This window comes from Drosophila innubila, assembly GCF_004354385.1.
Source record: "Drosophila innubila isolate TH190305 chromosome 2L unlocalized genomic scaffold, UK_Dinn_1.0 4_B_2L, whole genome shotgun sequence".
Lineage (NCBI taxonomy): Eukaryota > Metazoa > Arthropoda > Insecta > Diptera > Drosophilidae > Drosophila > Drosophila innubila.
Window position 1 is genome coordinate 16,137,929 of NW_022995372.1, and position 17,318 is coordinate 16,155,246.

At 33.7% G+C, this 17,318-nt stretch overlaps 7 protein-coding genes across 10 annotated transcripts; 1 reads left to right on the plus strand and 6 right to left on the minus strand.

Moving 5' to 3' along the window:
• Positions 1–978: 978 nt before the first annotated feature.
• Positions 979–1,853, minus strand: LOC117781751 (RNA-binding protein Rsf1). Its single transcript, XM_034618569.1, has one exon. It carries the CDS (start codon positions 1,758–1,760, stop codon positions 1,173–1,175), a length of 588 nt encoding a protein of 195 aa, XP_034474460.1. The 5' UTR covers positions 1,761–1,853; the 3' UTR covers positions 979–1,172.
• A 1,171-nt stretch (positions 1,854–3,024) lies between these two features.
• LOC117780484 lies at positions 3,025–4,084 on the minus strand. Its single transcript, XM_034617042.1, has 2 exons — positions 3,908–4,084; positions 3,025–3,544 (listed from the first exon to the last, which is right to left on the minus strand). The coding sequence occupies exons 1-2, from the start codon at positions 4,035–4,037 to the stop codon at positions 3,048–3,050; spliced, it is 627 nt and encodes a 208-aa protein (XP_034472933.1). The 5' UTR covers positions 4,038–4,084; the 3' UTR covers positions 3,025–3,047.
• Positions 4,085–4,734: 650 nt separating this feature from the next.
• On the minus strand, positions 4,735–5,813 carry LOC117794463 (REPTOR-binding partner). Of its 2 annotated transcripts, none has more exons than XM_034635053.1 (4): positions 5,649–5,813; positions 5,175–5,256; positions 4,979–5,100; positions 4,735–4,916 (listed from the first exon to the last, which is right to left on the minus strand). In XM_034635053.1, exons 1-4 carry the CDS (start codon positions 5,697–5,699, stop codon positions 4,815–4,817), a joined length of 357 nt encoding a protein of 118 aa, XP_034490944.1. In that variant the 5' UTR covers positions 5,700–5,813; the 3' UTR covers positions 4,735–4,814. The 2 variants fall into 2 exon arrangements, with proteins under 2 accessions (XP_034490944.1, XP_034490945.1); XM_034635054.1 differs by having other exon boundaries at positions 4,765–4,916; positions 4,975–5,100; positions 5,649–5,812.
• Positions 5,814–5,846: 33 nt separating this feature from the next.
• On the plus strand, positions 5,847–8,600 carry LOC117794461 (ubiquitin carboxyl-terminal hydrolase 14). The gene is made up of 7 exons (XM_034635051.1): positions 5,847–5,994; positions 6,054–6,229; positions 6,295–6,399; positions 6,457–6,845; positions 7,646–7,802; positions 7,868–7,933; positions 7,992–8,600. Exons 1-7 carry the CDS (start codon positions 5,979–5,981, stop codon positions 8,529–8,531), a joined length of 1,449 nt encoding a protein of 482 aa, XP_034490942.1. The 5' UTR covers positions 5,847–5,978; the 3' UTR covers positions 8,532–8,600.
• A 193-nt stretch (positions 8,601–8,793) lies between these two features.
• LOC117794462 (ATPase family AAA domain-containing protein 1) lies at positions 8,794–10,151 on the minus strand. Its single transcript, XM_034635052.1, has 2 exons — positions 9,970–10,151; positions 8,794–9,906 (listed from the first exon to the last, which is right to left on the minus strand). The coding sequence occupies exons 1-2, from the start codon at positions 10,149–10,151 to the stop codon at positions 8,958–8,960; spliced, it is 1,131 nt and encodes a 376-aa protein (XP_034490943.1). The 3' UTR covers positions 8,794–8,957.
• Positions 10,152–10,431: 280 nt separating this feature from the next.
• Positions 10,432–14,345, minus strand: LOC117794459 (G-protein coupled receptor Mth2). 3 transcript variants are annotated; one of them, XM_034635049.1, is made up of 8 exons: positions 13,548–13,686; positions 13,343–13,470; positions 11,949–12,133; positions 11,569–11,824; positions 11,404–11,482; positions 11,154–11,332; positions 10,706–11,092; positions 10,432–10,637 (listed from the first exon to the last, which is right to left on the minus strand). In XM_034635049.1, exons 1-8 carry the CDS (start codon positions 13,577–13,579, stop codon positions 10,504–10,506), a joined length of 1,380 nt encoding a protein of 459 aa, XP_034490940.1. In that variant the 5' UTR covers positions 13,580–13,686; the 3' UTR covers positions 10,432–10,503. The 3 variants fall into 3 exon arrangements, with proteins under 3 accessions (XP_034490940.1, XP_034490939.1, XP_034490941.1); XM_034635048.1 differs by having other exon boundaries at positions 13,343–14,343; XM_034635050.1 differs by lacking the exons at positions 10,432–10,637; positions 10,706–11,092; positions 11,154–11,332; positions 11,404–11,482 and having other exon boundaries at positions 11,592–11,829; positions 13,343–14,345.
• Positions 14,346–16,465: 2,120 nt separating this feature from the next.
• On the minus strand, positions 16,466–17,289 carry LOC117780134 (28S ribosomal protein S7, mitochondrial). The gene is made up of 2 exons (XM_034616550.1): positions 17,214–17,289; positions 16,466–17,156 (listed from the first exon to the last, which is right to left on the minus strand). Exons 1-2 carry the CDS (start codon positions 17,249–17,251, stop codon positions 16,544–16,546), a joined length of 651 nt encoding a protein of 216 aa, XP_034472441.1. The 5' UTR covers positions 17,252–17,289; the 3' UTR covers positions 16,466–16,543.
• Between the last annotated feature and the right edge of the window lie 29 nt (positions 17,290–17,318).

The window sequence follows — 17,318 nt, forward strand, 5'->3', positions numbered from 1 at the left end:
TCTTCCTTGCGGAAATCCACTGATTTTGTAATAAATTTCAAAGTGCCATATTAAGTCGACTTATAATTAACAAAATATGAGTTTGAAAAGCATGCTTCGCACAACACTTCTCGATTTAAAGCTCATGAAAAGTGTTTATAAATGCGGTGTAACCCAAGTAAATATCGATTGAAAAGTATCAAATAGAAACTATCGAATTAACTTAAATCGAAGCATCACCAACTAACATCCAATGACAGGCCGGCTCACATACTATGTTTTTATTTTTCTAGCTATCATGTTTATCAATGTTTAAATATCGTTATTTATTCCAAATCAGAATTACAGATTAAAACAGAATCGGTATAAAATTCGCTACATTCGCTTTAAAAGGGATATCATCCCTTGACTCTCCACCGAACGGTGTGTCCACCTCAAAAGGTTCCAGTCGAATTAATTTCCCAAAATTTCTAGCCTCAAGAAAACATTTGGGGTGGAAATGGTTAACTTTGTTTTGATCTGTAAAAGGAGGGTGGAAATATCACACACCCGCTAGATGTTGGAGTATAAATTTAAGAATCAATCCCGGCAATCTTTGAAAATATTACCTACAAAATCAATAAAACGGGATTAACAAAAGAAATTCTTAAATGCTGAATTTGACTTTACATTGTTTTGGAATCTATAATTTATCAACTCATTTTTAGCGATAAAATTGACCTACCCTACTTTGCGAGGCAATAGCAGCTGCCTTTGAATTGTTTTAAGTTGTAACAAAGCAAAGAATGAACGCAAAAATCAATTACGATTCTGACATTTTATTAGATTTATGTATTCTAAGTTTTCGGTAAAACTAAGTCCGTATATATTTTGTTTTAAATATATGTATCTTAATTAGTTTTAATAGTTGGCTAATTTAGTTCTTAAATTTGAATATTTTCGTTTTAAATTAAAAATTTATTTGATGCAATTTGTATGTAAAATAAATAGTATTTGTTGTTTTGATACCAAAGCTGATGTCCTAGCATAGAAATATATTTAAAAGATCATATTTCCTTAATGATATTAATATATGTATGTATGTACATATTAGCAATGCTTAATGATGATAGCAGAATCGCATCAGTTTCAGTTTCGCATAAACGTTTAATATTCATCATTTTTATTAACGGCTTCTTATTGCTGCGCTATCATTAAAATCGATGATACATGACTGGTGAACGGGATCTAAAACGTCCTCCACCTTGTCCGCCGTTCCGACTGTTGCTGGAACTGGTGCTTCCGCCGTAACGGTTGCTCTCACGGGATCCACTGTAGATATCGCGACGACTGAAGCCGTTGCTGCCACCATCCCTGCTATTGCCGCCATAGCCAGTATTAGAGCGGCCGGAGCTGTACCCTCGCTCGCCGTGGCGACTGCTGGAGCTACTGGAACCACGCTGTTGTCTGAATCCGCCACTGCTGTTTGTTATACTGTGTCTGCCCACATCGCCACGGCGTCCTCTGTCACCAGGTCCGCCGCGTCTGCCTTGCCGGGGACGACCCTTGGAAATTTCAACGCGTAATTGAGAGCCCAACAGTTCTGATCCATTCAAAATGTCACATGCCTTTTCGGCATCGTCACGATGCTCAAATTCAACAAAGGCAAATCCGGGCGGATTAAATGCAATCCATACAGAATTTAGCTTGCCGTACTTTGTGAACTCGCCTTCCAAGTCATCCTTTTTAACCTTATCAGTTAAATTTCCAACATAAACTCTAGTCCCCCGTTGATCAGTCATATCGGCGAAATAAATATATCTGTCTTATGGCAGATATTAATTAATCAATATTTTTTCCACCGCACTCCAGCTCGATTTTTTGTATGTACCTCAAAAGTTCTTATTCAGCGTGACCAGACTTAATCGTAAAAATGTGTTCCTTTCCAGTCGGTCCTCATGGTAAATTTAAACCACCTTTCAAGTAGCTTCGAATTGGAATGGTGGAACTAGTACATATTATTAAACATAGTAAAACCGAACACTTTTTTTTCTGAACAAATGTTATTGAACTCTTTAAAAGGAACGGATGAATAGTATCAGGCCTATTCCTGTTTACCCATTTTATTTTTATCGCATTTAACATATGTTAATTTTCCTCGTTGCATTATGGCAAAGTATTAAAAATTGAACGGTTTTTGTTATATCGGACTTAAATTAACCAACTCCAATAAAATTCAATGCGCAAAAATTAATTCTAAAATGAAATAAGAACAGGTGAAAGATATACCGAAAAGTCTGGAATTTGGAACAGACTAGAACGAAAAGGTGAGATATTGACACTCAATTTTTGCATCATGCATATATCAAATGGTATTTGTCTATTGGTCCGTTTCTAACTCAAAAAAACCCCAAATAGGGGGTGATTTATCATGAGCTTAGGTGTAAAAATTAGTTTGGGGACTCATCTATTTTTTTTAAACAAATCTTTGAAGTTTCCGTAAAAAAATTTTGCCTGCGGCGCTCAGTTTTATAATTTTAAAATATTATTAAATAATTATATTTTTATTATAATATTATTTTTCAGTTGAGATTTTTCAAAATAAAACTCACAAACCCATGATGTAAACAGGCAAGAAAAACTTACAAGTCAAAGAAAAGTAGTGTTGGTGAAAGGGCCTTAACAGTGAAAATTTGCACAAAGCAACAACAAAAAAGGCAATTTTGTATGAAAACTTCAATACGGCTAAATTCATGATAAATTAACCCCTCTATTTGAGGTTTTTTTTTTAATTTTTGAGTTGGAATCGGATCAATAGATATTTGCCGGCATTTACAATATGCAGTATTGTATATTTTTCATTAAATTGATATCGAAATACATTTACATACGTATAATAAGTTTGCTGAAGAAAGGTAACCTTGAACACGTACAAATTTATTGGCAGGTTTTGATTTGTTAATTCAGTTGGGGAATTCGGTAATAAATGATCCTTTGCTCGTAGAAATCGAACTATATAATTTTCGCTTATAGTATCATTATAACCGTTCAGTAAAAATATAATAATATAGTCAAATGTTTAGCACAATTTATTTAATATCAACAATATGATTTAAGCTAATATATTGAAATAAAATACTACTTAAGCATATACAAAATATGGTTACTGCTAAATTTATTAATAGAGATTGTGATATCGATAGAAGACTATTGACCTGTTTGATTTTACTTCCAAGCGATGCGCCAGTGAATAAAAGTGCCATTGGCACGATTACGTTAACAATATTATTATTAATATTATTTTGCCCTTTATAGTAAAATAACTCGACTAGGATACATAAGCCAACTGGAACAAAAAGGCAATTAATTGCATACTGGGATAGAATATATCCTACAACTGCTGCTATAAATATATAAGACCTGCTTCTTATTAATATATTTGGTGTTTGGTGACATGTGGAATTATTGTTGACTGCAGCAAAAAACGAAGGAGTAAACGCATCTTCTTGATAAACTTTACTACCGACATGAATGTTAGGCTCTACTTCGGGATCAGAATATTCCAGGACTTCCGGTGTATTTGAATCTAAAATGAAAAAAATAATGAAAATAAAATACTTATCAAATATTTATATTTCTTTTTCAGAATGAAACAACATTTAAAAGAGATTCAAAATCGCACTTTCAATGATCCAAGCAAATTGAGAAAAAACAAACATAACACACATCCGAACATACATACATACATGCATTCATGCACACATACATATATACTATCTGGTATAATATATGATCAAACTTGTGACTTTCCATAAAATACCGAAACAAAATTTATTAGGCCTTACAGGCATCCAAAGGTTAAAAAGTACAACCTAATTTTTATAGATTTATAAGTATGTACACAGAGCAACACACAAAAATTTTAAATAAATAAACCTGAATTTCTTACCATGTGCTTGGGCTCTACCATTAAGTTTTTCCAGTCGTGTTTTAGCGGATTCCAATATTTTCTTACGGCGGACCTCCCTTCTTAAATCAGCTGTCAAAGATTCAGGAATCTGATCCGTAATTGAGTCCATTTTAATTTAATTAATTTATGTAAATATTAAAGCACTTCGTTAGAGAGGAGTGTAGTAATATATCGATATCAATATATATCGAGTGCGATGAGTTGCAATATTATTGGAGCCATTGATTAAAAATGTGATTGACATGTAATTGAAATTTCGATTATAGGGTTTCAAGTCTATAATTATTAACTTTCTATTTACTTAGTTTAAAGACACAACAATATTATCCAGGTACAAATAAAGAAACACAATTTTAAGAAGAAAATACAGGAATGTAAGGCATTGCTAGTGCGATGAAAAAACGATGTTTTCGCCTGCGAAAATAAATTTAAGAAATCGCCAAAAATACTGATTCAAGAGGTAGAAGGTACTAAAGTTGCTGAAGATGGTATTCAAAATGAGAACAAAACCCCGATTCTTTTGCATGTTCATAAATTGGATTAGTTACAAAAAAAAAAAAATAATAATACAGGAATACATTTTGTATGCTTTTAATAAAACTTTATTCAATGTATAAAATCTATTACGTTTACTTTCGTAAGAAAAAAAAATTTTTTTTTTTTTATAAAATTTAAGTGTTTAAATGTAACAAAACTGAAATTCTATTTTCGTAAGTGTTTAATGAATATAAATAATATTGTTCAAACTGTTACTAACGAAAAAAATAAAACTTAACACGTGTATAAGTGAAATTATGCGGTATAAGTATATAAGAAAATATATCGATTTATAGGTATTATTTAGTAGAAAATAGTTTCTGCATATAATTTATTTTGTACTATAAGTTTAAGTGTGCTGTTCCTGTTTAAGGATTCCAATTTCTTTCAGCAGCTGATCAACATCATTTGGACTGGTATTTTCTGTCAAACTTCTATCCCATTGTATTAGCTGCAATATAAATCGATTGGTAAGAATTGGCTTTGATAGGTCATAAACATTTATTAACCAACTCGCTCCAGCTCAGTACGCAATGCAATAACTGCCTTTTCACGATCTGTCACAAGCTCTTCAAGATACTGATATCGAAGTTTCTTCCTTGCCCGACATTCCCTGGCGCTTTGCCTGCTCCGTTCTTTATAGTAATATTTAAAAGAATATGCAATATTTATTTAGAGTATATTTTTTTAAAACGTAGGAATTACATACCAAGCTTTGCTTTTATATCAACCTTCTCAGAAGATGTTTTTCTGCCAGGCTTCCGGCCCCTCCTTCCACCTTCTTTGCGTTCCTTCAAAATATTAAAAATAATAATCAAAATTCGGCACAAATTGAAAATTAGTTTATTTTATTTCTGTTTTAATTTTAAGTAATCGTAATTAGTCAATTCAGATAAAATACTTTAAAAAGAACTGATAAGATTACATCTTTTGCACAAAAAACCAACTGTACATATGTATGTATGATTGCATTATTGTATGCATATGTTCAACGGTATTCAGAATGAAGTACAGTGAACGAATTCCTTAAAAAATACCGTCTTCAAAGTCTTTGTTCCAGTCAAGCAATTTCAACAAAAGCCTTCTTGTTTGATTACATACATACATTCATATGCATACGACCAAAAACTACGACGCAGTAACACAAAATACCACAAATAACCATATACAATTTAAAACTCACAGTCATGTTGTTTTCGTCCGATATAGCCATTTGAATGCTATCACAATCCATAATAATTGTGAATAATATTAAATATATTAATTATTATTATTATTATTATTAAAAGACTTCGTTCAATTACTTGTTGTGAAAATGATTTGTTGTTGGCATCGAGTTAAACGATACTTTTTTGTTACACTATCGATAAAAATTCAGAGTTGCTTGTTTCATAAACATTGGTATTATCGATAGTGCCATCGAATGCTGAACATCAGTAATGACATCCCTAATTCCATCTCTACTAGTATGACTTTGATATTTTAAAGAAATTCATCTAATTGTGGTTCCAAAATGCCGTCCTTCAAAGGTAACTATAAAAAACTATCAAATTTTTTGCAGACATTGCTTATAATCAATTTAATTTAGTAAAAGTGAAATGGGGTCGCGAACTTTTTCCGGATATTAATGTGAATACCGATGAAGAGCCAATACTGTTTAAAGCCCAACTATTTGCGCTAACCGGGGTTCAACCAGAACGTCAAAAAATTATGTGTAAAGGTGGAATACTTAAGGATGATGAATGGAATTTGCAATTAAAGGATGTAAGTACGCTTCAATTTCTTAAGCTCCTGGTTAACCGTAGATGTGTGTATTTCGTATTTCGTAGGGTGCTGTAGTGCTCTTACTTGGCTCAAAGGAAAAAGTGCCAGAGGTGCCTCAAACACCAGTTAAATTTATTGAGGATATGAACGAGGCTGAAGCGGCAACAGCGGTAATTTCATTCTGTATTTTTTGTGGTTTTTTTTTTTTTTTAATATTCAATTTCTAGATGCGAATCCCGGCCGGCTTAACCAACCTCGGGAATACATGCTATATGAATGCAACTGTTCAATGTTTAAGGGCAGTCCCTGAGCTGCGTAAAGCATTGGACAATTTTAAACATGATAGCTCTGATGCCACTTCAACAGCATTTACTGTCTCTTCGGCCATGAAAGTAGTATTTGCCCAGATGGAGAAAGGCACAACAATCACGCCAATTGTGCTGTTGCAGGCTCTACATCGGGCTTCGCCACAATTTGCTCAGACAGGTGAAAATGGCACCTATAGGCAGCAAGATGCCAACGAATGTTGGTCGGAGATACTGAAAATGCTGCAGCAAAAGCTTGTGCCATTAAGCCAAGAATCTGATAACACTGTTGCCGAAAAGAAAGTTCATAAGTAAGCCTTTAAAGATATCTTAACCAATCGTACATATTGTGTATTTGATACTGTCTTATATATTCTGTGAATTTGAGTTAAATCAGACTACTGTTTCATATAGTTGCTAAACGGACAATCGACCGAACATTGAATTTTAGTATGAACAACTTTTTGTTTATTGAGATATCACCACCAACAGTTTTGGGTTGTCTTATATGTTCTGACCAAAGAATCAAACCGAAACCAATAAAGGTTACGGTTTCGGTTCCGGTACGTTCCAAAACAACTATTTTGGTAAAAGGTTCTATATCAGTTTTCTTCTTTCGGTATCGGTATCGGTACGTAACGGTACACCAAATCAATTCAATGAACTAAATTTAAACACAAAATGAATATAGAGGACAAGCCATGAACAAATTGGCATTACGCTTGACATAAGGTAAAGTTATGATTGCAAAATGCAAAAAATCTAAATGCAGTATGAATTAAGAGACCGAATCATGATCAAAATGGCATTCCAATTGAAAGTCGGGTCAGTTTTTTTCAAGTTATGAAAGTTTGTCAACTCTTTGACTTAGCAACTTTATCACAACCGTACCGGTATAAGCGTTTCGGTTCTTGAAAGAGAATTAATTTCGGTTACGGTTGCAGTTCCGGTACTAAAAATGAAACGGTTAGTTTCGGTTTCGATACCGGTAACGGTGTTATTCCCTGATTCTGACAAAACTGATCAAATAACCCTTCTTCATTGAACAACTTCCCCTTGTAATTTTTTTTTTTTCTTAAATCTTTTTAATAAATGTAATATTCTTTTCAAGCTCATTTATTGAACAATTCTTCGGAGGCACCTTTCAGGTCAAAATGACTTCTGACGAAGCTCCCGATGAGCCTGCCACAATTTCAACAGAGAATTTTTTGCAACTCAGTTGCTTTATTTCCATGGAAGTTAAGTATATGCAAAGTGGTCTCAAGTCGGTAATTATGAAATTCAAAATATATTTGTTGAATACTTAAATAGTTTCTTATTATACATCTTGTAGAAAATGAAAGAACAGCTCGTTAAAAATTCGGAATCGCTGGGTCGTGATGCACATTATACAAGAACTGTAAGTTTTTAATTATCTTATAATTGGCAATAATACTTAATTTTCGATGAACTTTTAGTATTTAGTGAGTCGCCTTCCTGCTTATCTGACCGTTCAGTTTGTTCGATTCCAATATAAAGGAAAGGAGGGTATTAATGCAAAGGTCTTGAAGGATATTAAATTTCCAATGGACTTTGATGCCTTTGAGTTATGTACTCCAGAATTGCAACAGAAGTTATGCCCGATGCGAACCAAATTTAAGGACGTGGATGACAAGAAAATGGATGTGGAATCGCAGATAAATAAGACTGCAAAATCATTCGATGTGGAGGAAGAAATTGACGAAAGCAAATATGAAAAGTTCTCATTCGAAGATGATTTGGGCAGTAACAATTCTGGATTTTACACTCTGAAAGCCGTTCTCACACACAAGGGACGCTCAAGCTCATCCGGTCATTATGTGGCCTGGGTACGATCCAGTGGCGATATTTGGTTCAAGTTTGACGATGACGACGTGACATCTGTAACAACCGACGAAATTCTACGACTGTCTGGTGGTGGCGACTGGCATTGCGCCTATGTCCTTTTGTATGGACCAAAACTTTTGGATAAGTGCTAGATATTGTCTTTATTACTTTGAGGTTAACAAACTGATTATTAATCCATTTAATAAATTGAATTGATCAAACGAGTGATGTTTATATTATAGTAGTGATGTTCAACTCAGTACGAACTTACATTCTCATACTCACACCTTTAACAGGGAAATCCCCTAAATATATTAAGTAAGAAGTTATCTTGTCTCTGGCATAATGGCGTGATTCAGTGAGTACGCTATACAAAAAATGTGACATCAACTAAATAGGAAAAACTACAATAGGTTTCTGGTCTACGTTGTTTTCAGTTTATTAATTCATTAATAAATAAAATTGCTCGTGCAAAAAAGGACAAGCCTGTTAAATGATCAATTTATACATATCATGATTAATATTTAATAACAAGAAACATCGTATTTTGATGAAAAATTATGATTTATAGGGAATACTTAATCTAAATCTATTCGATTTTCCAAAAATAGATTACCAGTGTGCATTTTGGATTCCTTCATTTTTAAATGTGAGCTCAGCAAATCATCCATTGTAATGGAAATCAAAGTTTTGTTTATATCGGCACTATTTGAAGGTGCCGACTGTTGGTTTCTATCAGTTGCTGTCATAAATTGTCTCATTCTGTAAACAGAAGCATTTCTGCACATTTCCCGAAGATCAGAACCAGAGAATCCATTGGTAAGCTTAGCTAAGCGATTATAATCAACATTGCTATCAATTTCCTCAGATGCTAATATCAATTTAAGAATTTGACCTCTTTGCACTTCGGATGGAAGGCTAATATGAAATTGTGCTGGCATTCTACGTAGAATAGCCTTATCCAAGTCCTGTGGCCGATTGGTAGCACCCATTACAATAACGGCTGACTCTGGGTCTGTGCTGAGGCCATCCCATAGCATCATGAACTGGGTTTTCATCATGGCAGTTGCCTCATGGTCATTTGAATTGCGTGCTCGTAGAAACGAGTCAATTTCATCAACGAAAATAATACACGGCTGAATCTTTGCAGCCAGCGAAAAGACTGCAGATGCCAGTTTTTGCGATTCTCCGTACCACTTGTCGGTAAGTATAGCCACATCCAAATTAATAAACCTCATACCGGCCTCCTTTGCTGTTGCCTTGGCGATTAGGGTTTTGCCGCAACCTGGCGGCCCATGAAGCAGTACACCTCTGGGCGCCTGCCAAAGTTTTGATCCCTTGAACATGTCTCGGTGTCGCACAGGCAGCACAACCGATTCACGCAGATCCTGAATAACTGCATCCAAACCAGCTATATCGCTCCATTTGACAGCTATGTCGGCTGGAACAACCAAGTGTGATGCAATCATCAGCTCATAATCAGTGAACGTCTGTAAATTTACGTCAAAGTTATCTTCCCTGCGAAGTCTACAACAAACATATACACATATAATGCAAATCTTGCGCGCATTAATATAAATTAGAACAAACCTTTTCAATTGCTCTTCTGCAAGTAGCTTTGCTTTCTTCTTGCTTTTACTTGTCGGATCTATTTGATTCATCATCCATTTTACAGAGTAGTACGTTATTACCGAAGCTATTGAAATGCGAAGCAACATTTGAAACATGTGACCTCGAGTCAACTCCGAGCCACCAAAATTAAAATGTTCCATGTTATATTCTTTTATAAACTATATTTTTATTGCAATGCAAAATGTAGTTACTTATAACTTAAAATTCAGAAGAATAAAACCAAAGGTTGCAACTAGAGATGAGCGTTGATACTATTTTTTCAGTGATGTGAAAACATGACACCCTATACAAAATTATCGATTAATTGTTTCCACTGAAAATGTAACAAGAAATTTTGGGCTGTAAAATTTTAGTGTTTGCATGCTCAAAACTATCTAGTAAAAAGCGGAGAGCAATTATAAAAAAAAACAAACAAAAATTTTAAATTTTGTTTAATTTTAATTTAATAAGATAATTTGCAAATTTTGTTGTTAGTCTTTAATGATAGTGCAACTAAATTCGTGTAAGGGATTTCACGCCATCGTCTACATCAATTCTCCTCATGGAGATACTCGGTGCCGAATAAGTTGATTGAGTTAAACATGTAGTATTTCCATTTATCCTTGTATCGCTTCTTTTTTGAAAACCTAAAAAAGAATTTAACACAAATGTAGCTACCAAAAATATGCAAACTTAAATAAAAAACTGAACTTACCTAACTTCATCATAATCTCGTTCCATACTCGTCTTTTAAAAACAAAAATAAAGAAAACAAAAACTCCCAGCAGTACATTAAATGAATCACTTATTGACCAGAAAAAATTCTTTTTGTGATCGTATAGCAATATGCTTGCAATTTCCAATAGCCATGTAATTCCCATTACAAAGCAGAGCTTTGTATTCATTATAAACCTAGTTTTATCCATGAAGAAACGACTTCGTAGTGCGGGTTTTTCAGCGTTGGAGCTTTGCATTCGAAATATTTCTCTTTTCACTCTGTTGCAATACTTTAAAGTTAGCGAAAATAATACAAGGTTTATGATGAGTAGTATTCCCAGAGGTCCAGAAAAAAATAGTAAGCTCGCAAACCCAACGGTATCGTCTACAATAGAAAATAATGTGTTAATTATGATTTTCAGGTAAAATTTGTTGCTTTAACATACAGGTAAACCAGCATCTGCCATTACCAAAATTGGGTCGAATATTTTCTGATAAGACATCTGATCTACTTAATGATGCTGTTATTATTGTTAGAATTGTTGGCAATCCCCAGCCATACACTGAGTACCATATAAATCGAGTTCGTTGTTCCCTTCGTTGTGCACTCTTTGATCTCGTTGACCTATAAAAAGTAAATTTTTTTATTTCCATAATTTTTGTTAAAGCTATTAATAAAAAAAATCCTTTTCTTACCCGAATGTCTTCCATATATCAAAACATGTAATATTCATCCAAGAAAATGCGGCCATTAAAAAGAAATACACAAGAAAACCTACAAATAAGATAATCAGTTGTTTTGTTTAGTTTACTATGAAAGTTAAAAGTTCTACTTAAATACTATAACTTATATCAACATACCTGAAATAATGCACAATTTATTATTCGAGGTAGGCATTAATTGTCCCAAAGCAATTCCCAAATATGCCAAAAGGAGACTGCTTACCAAGCAAATTAATATTTTTCCTGGGAGATTACGCAATTTTTCGATTGAAATATATACTATTAGGGTAATTGCATAGAAGCAACAGGATATTAGAAGACCAATCGGATACATCTTGAACCGTATGCGATCATTGCCCACAACTTTGGAATCAAAGCAAACAAATGTGTAGAGCTGTTCTGAAAAGAAGTAACTCATTTAATTTATTTATATCATAGCAAACGATTTTAATAAAAAAAAAAAAAATAAATAGAAAAGCTTTTAAGACACATACGAGTATAATTGTAATAAAACTTACATTATCATCGGTCATTGAAGAGTTTTTGATTCTCTCAATACAATATTGACTGTTAGAATACTTTTTTCTTGTGCTGGTTATAAACAGAGCTCCGTTGACAGAGCTTATTGTATGTTCCTCATCTGAGAATGAGTCTGGGTCTAGTCGAAATTTTGGACATTCTATTCCGTGTAATATTCCAAATTCTAAATAAAATTAAAAAAACAAGAACATAATTATTATATTTTATAGATTAATCTTTTCAAAGTATATAAAGTATAAACAATTGACGATTTTTCAACATTTTAAATACAAGTAGAAACCCTCTTAATTCATGATGAATTCAAGTAAAAAAACTACTTAACTGGCTATAGTTTTAAGTTTAAAAAAAAAAGTAATATAGATAAACAAGTAACTCCTAAACCATCTATTCTTCAATATGGCACAAATACATTTTATGACCAAGGTCTCCCGAGTTTGTTTTGCAAACATCATTTAGGATTGCAATTAATAAAAGTAATGTGTCAATAAAGACCAAAAAAAATTGATGATTTCACGTTAAGTAATTGTACTAAAAGGTTTTTAATTGTGTTTATGTGTCGATAAACATGAACAAAATGGCGGTGGGAGTGGCAATGATGAAAGATGGCGGGATAGGAAATGGACGACGTTAACAAATTACTCCCCCTACAAACAGACGAATCGTTTAAGTTTTTTTAAGCATGTATAGTATATTCGAATTGTGCGAGACTATCCCATTGAACCCCTTAATATATATGGAACTAGGGTCTTTTACCCTCCTCCCACTACAAATTTAATGAAAAACAACAATATTATGCACTCCAATAGGGTTAACAAAAAATTCATTTGTTGTTGTTGCCGACAAGTACATATGGAAACAAGCGAGAAAGGCTATAATCGAGAACAGAATACCCGTTACATACTTTTATGAGCTTGTAATGCATTAAAACTTAAAACAGCCATTACCACCGTTCTATTTAACTGATATTGTTGTGATTAAGTGGGATAAAACACAACAGTTGTAGATAACGTTAATTAGAAAAAAAAAAAAAACGTTATATATGAAAATCTGCGGGTGGCAATATCGACTCGCATGTTGAATATATATACTTAATTGGGTGGAAGATGCCACCTCCTTTTAGTTATTTAGTAACATTTATAAAAATATGTGAACGCAAAACAAAAAGGCCATAAATGTCTATTGTAGTAACAGATATTAAATTTAGTTCCTCATGTATGGTTCTTTAACAAAGATGAAAAAATGAAATTATGAGATTAGACCATATAGTTTTTAATAATATATAAAAAGCAAATCTGTGATTTTTTGACTTACTTACAGATCCTAGTATAACTTTCCTATTTAATTATATGTTAAAGTAAACAAATTAACTTACCTGCGGGTTTCGTAAAATTTCCATTTATCTTTAAACTTGAAAAACTCTCGAATAAATTATCACTTTCGTCTCTTTTACAAATCGTCGTCATATTATATTTAAAATAGATTTCACCATCGGCACAACATCTGCGAACACATGGCAGCGAATCGCAAATTTTAGATTGTTGACAAGTGCGTATTAAATAATGTTGATTCTTATTTACCGGCATAATCGAGGTGTTTCTATTAATTCCATTGATTGCTTCAATGCAAAATTCACTTATTTTTAAAGATCGGCTATTATTTTGCCAAACAAGGCTACTTTCCTTTAAATCGACTGTTTTCGCGGCTACGGAGTATTCGACGAGAACTTTATTGTTGGCACATTGAAAAGGATTGTCGAAAAAAATCATGGGTCTATCGAAGATATGAGAGTACACGTTGAAGTCGGGTTCACCTATAAGGCATTTACTGAACTCTGAACTGTATATATAGCCGTGTGGGCAGCACTTGTTGATGAAACCAATTCGCGAACTTGGCACTGTGACGTCACTGATGGGTTTACACGACAGAACAATGAGTCGACTGTTCTCGATAAGCATACATGATTTTGGCGGAACATCAATTGAAGTTTCGCTAGAGAGTGATACATTCCAAAGTACGGTGCGTTCACAGTCCGTAATCGTTTCATAATGCCAATCCAGACCAAAGCCCAATGGACTTTTAATGTGATCAAGCATTTTCATACTGACAGGATCAACTGTTGCATTTTGAATATCTTCAGTCGAAGCCGGAACACATTTTAGAAACTCAAAACTCGAACTATTGTTTGCAGAAACACAACTAAGAATGAAATACATGAGAACTAATTTCATACTCATTAGATATGATTAAATTTTATATTGTTATTATTTTATTTCGATTATTATTGAAGGTACATAAATTTATTTGTGTAAAAACGATTTCTTATCTTCCGTAGAGCGCAATATGAAAATGCGTATTAATGAGTAGCGTTCTTGAATCTAACTGAAGGCATGCGCTCCTTACGACTGAACGAACAAAGTGGATAGTAAAGTAAATAAAGAAATATGTATGTATACAATCGTATTTATCTAGAAACTGTCTGTAGGTTTGTACGTACGTATGTACATGTTCACACCTCTCTATGTACATTCATGTCCATGTATACAAATACATATATGTATACGTACGTATGAATGAATATACAGTTATGTACAGATGTATGGCTCTATGTACCTAAGTACGCAATGTATGTACAAGCTTATGTATGTATGTACTTAGGCACGTATGCTGCTCAGTATGTATTCCAAAAATGCTTATTAAATTTATAAACAAACATACGAGGGCAGTTCAAGTGGTGTTTAGAAAAACTTAGTTGTTATACCATCAGCGTTCGTCACCCACAGCCGGCAGGGGGCGATCACATGCCGAGAGAGCTAAAAACCAGAGAACGTGAGAGAAGGAGAGAGAACAAAATAGCAAGTTGTGAGCAAAAAAAAGCTTACTTCTTCCGATTGATTGGTAAGTCCGTCGCTTATCATTTTTATTTTTTACTTATGAGTTGGCCTTCTTAATTGCACATTGGGTTCGCTATAATAATTCAGTCCTCAAACACCGATTGCGATAACGAGGTTTTGTAACGGTCAATGAGCCAAATACCCAGTAGGCGCTAGGTGGCGCTTCTGCTTGCTTCTTCATGAAAAATTTAAATTAAGGTGAATGCAAATTTCAAAATGCATTTACTTTGAAATAAATTAATAATTTAAAAATTATTTAAAATTTCAAATTAGATAAAATTAAGGAATAAATTTTTATGAAGGTTTGAACTTCGTCAACCCAAGCATCTAAGAGCACCTAAATATTTAAAAATAGCCAGATTTCCAGCCAAGAGCAATTTTGAAATTTTTTTTAGCAAACGAACTCTGAACATAGCCAAATCTAGCTAAGTTGGCAACAGTGCACTTAATGGAGATGGGCACGGGCTTCTTTTTCCCGACTCGAAATTATTATATAATACAAAATTTGAAATTTACTTGCTATGTAAAAACCTGATATTTTTCTATGCTATTTTTAGCGATTCATATTTATTTTCCTCTTTGGTGGAAATAATAAAAATATCGATGCAAATCGATAAAAGATATGCGTAAATGATATTAACAGCGAAGTATCTCAGAAAAATTATGTCAATCCGAATAAAATGAAGGTGTGAAATCGTGACTTTTCAGGCCTACCGGGTTTCGGGCTTTTTGCTGCAGCCCGGTCCCGAACGAAAAAAGGCCCGTTTACGATTTTCAGGCCCAAAGGCCGTGGATTTTTTGAAAACGCCCGCGGGACACGAAGCCCGAAAGGGCCCGTGCCCATCTCTAGCACTTAACGTAAAATTAAGCGTACAAACACTTGTTAGGTTTTTATCAGTCCAAGAGAAAGTTTAAACGTAACTTGCACAGCAAACATTACGAGAATACTTTTGAGTGGGTTGATACGAGTGTAAAATACATAATTCAGTACTGATTATCAAGATAAACGACACACTTGCATTGTTAATAATTCTTAACGTATACTAATTTTAAATTTTGATAAAAATAATAACAATGCGAATATCAACAAAAGTACATAACATTACAACTTTACAAACATTTATTTTCTCTGTTGTGATAATAAATGTTGCTGCATCAACAAAGATTATATTGGACCATGGAAATTCTCAAATCAATAATCCTCTGGATTCATCAAAATTAAGTTTTTATTCAGACGATGCACGGAAACAAGCTGCAACCAGTGCACCAAACTTTATACAACTTGTAATAATGCGTTTCATATATGGAATTGCATCAACGATCGGCGTGGAAGACCGTCTGGAAGAAACATTTAATGGAGCGTTTGTTCCTCCCAACGCCGACGATGGACTTGGATTTGGTGGTGGGGATAGTGAAGGAGGACTTTTTGGCGATATTTTTGAGGGAGATTATTGACAAACAGTCTGATTGTTAATTTAAATATTAATTATTGTTACTGTTACTTAAAACTATTTATTTTTATTTAAATAAAAAATGTTTATTTGTATTTCAATAAGAAACAAATATTTTTTTTAACTTGCTGTTCAAAATGATTAAAAGCATTGTTATTTTTAATGTAATTTTTTTTTTTATTATTTTAATGCCCTTGGTGGCAGTAACATGAGAAACAACAAATATGCATATTAGCTCCATCTGTAATGAGCGTAAGCACGATTGGTTTCACATTGCCTATGTAAATCGTCCTTCTTTTTAATGACTCTTCCTTGTCCACAGGCAGCATCTAAGATTTCCCAAGCCAGCTTGTCAGGCAACTTCACTTTACGCTCTTTTTCGCGTGCGGCATCCAAAATCCATTTCATAGCAAGAAAGTAGGATTTTCGTTCGGTCAGCGGAATTGGAACTTGATACTTAACTCCGCCTCTTTTAATTGCGGAAAGCGTTAACAAAGGTCGAGAGTTTTCAATGGCATTTATAAGAAGAGTTTCCGCATCAGTAATAACTTTCTCTTGATCAGCTGTGCCAAGATTCAATCGCTCAATTTGTGTCCGTTTAATTGCCTCAAAAGTTTTGGTTAGCAGCTCTTTGGCTAAAACGGCATTACCTTCCTTAGTAATATAGTTAAGAAATTTCTGTTTCAGTTGCCCATAAAATATTGTGTCGTTCAAGTCATTTGGAGCCGCTTTGATTGGTATATGAGAGAGCTCATTTCCTTTGGTGCTCTGCAACTTTTTCTCAACAATTGGATTCACATAATGTGAAGGGTAGACCGACATTAATCGGGTGCATTGTGATACCCTGGAATCGAAAAACTCTAATTAACAAAACTTGTTTCTTAAAAATAATAAATGTTACCTCAAAATATTTTTGGTGGCACAACATGCGTATGCCATTGTTTTATTTATATAATATTTAACGGAGATGTGATTCGGCCAGATTATTACATCGATTGACGTGTCC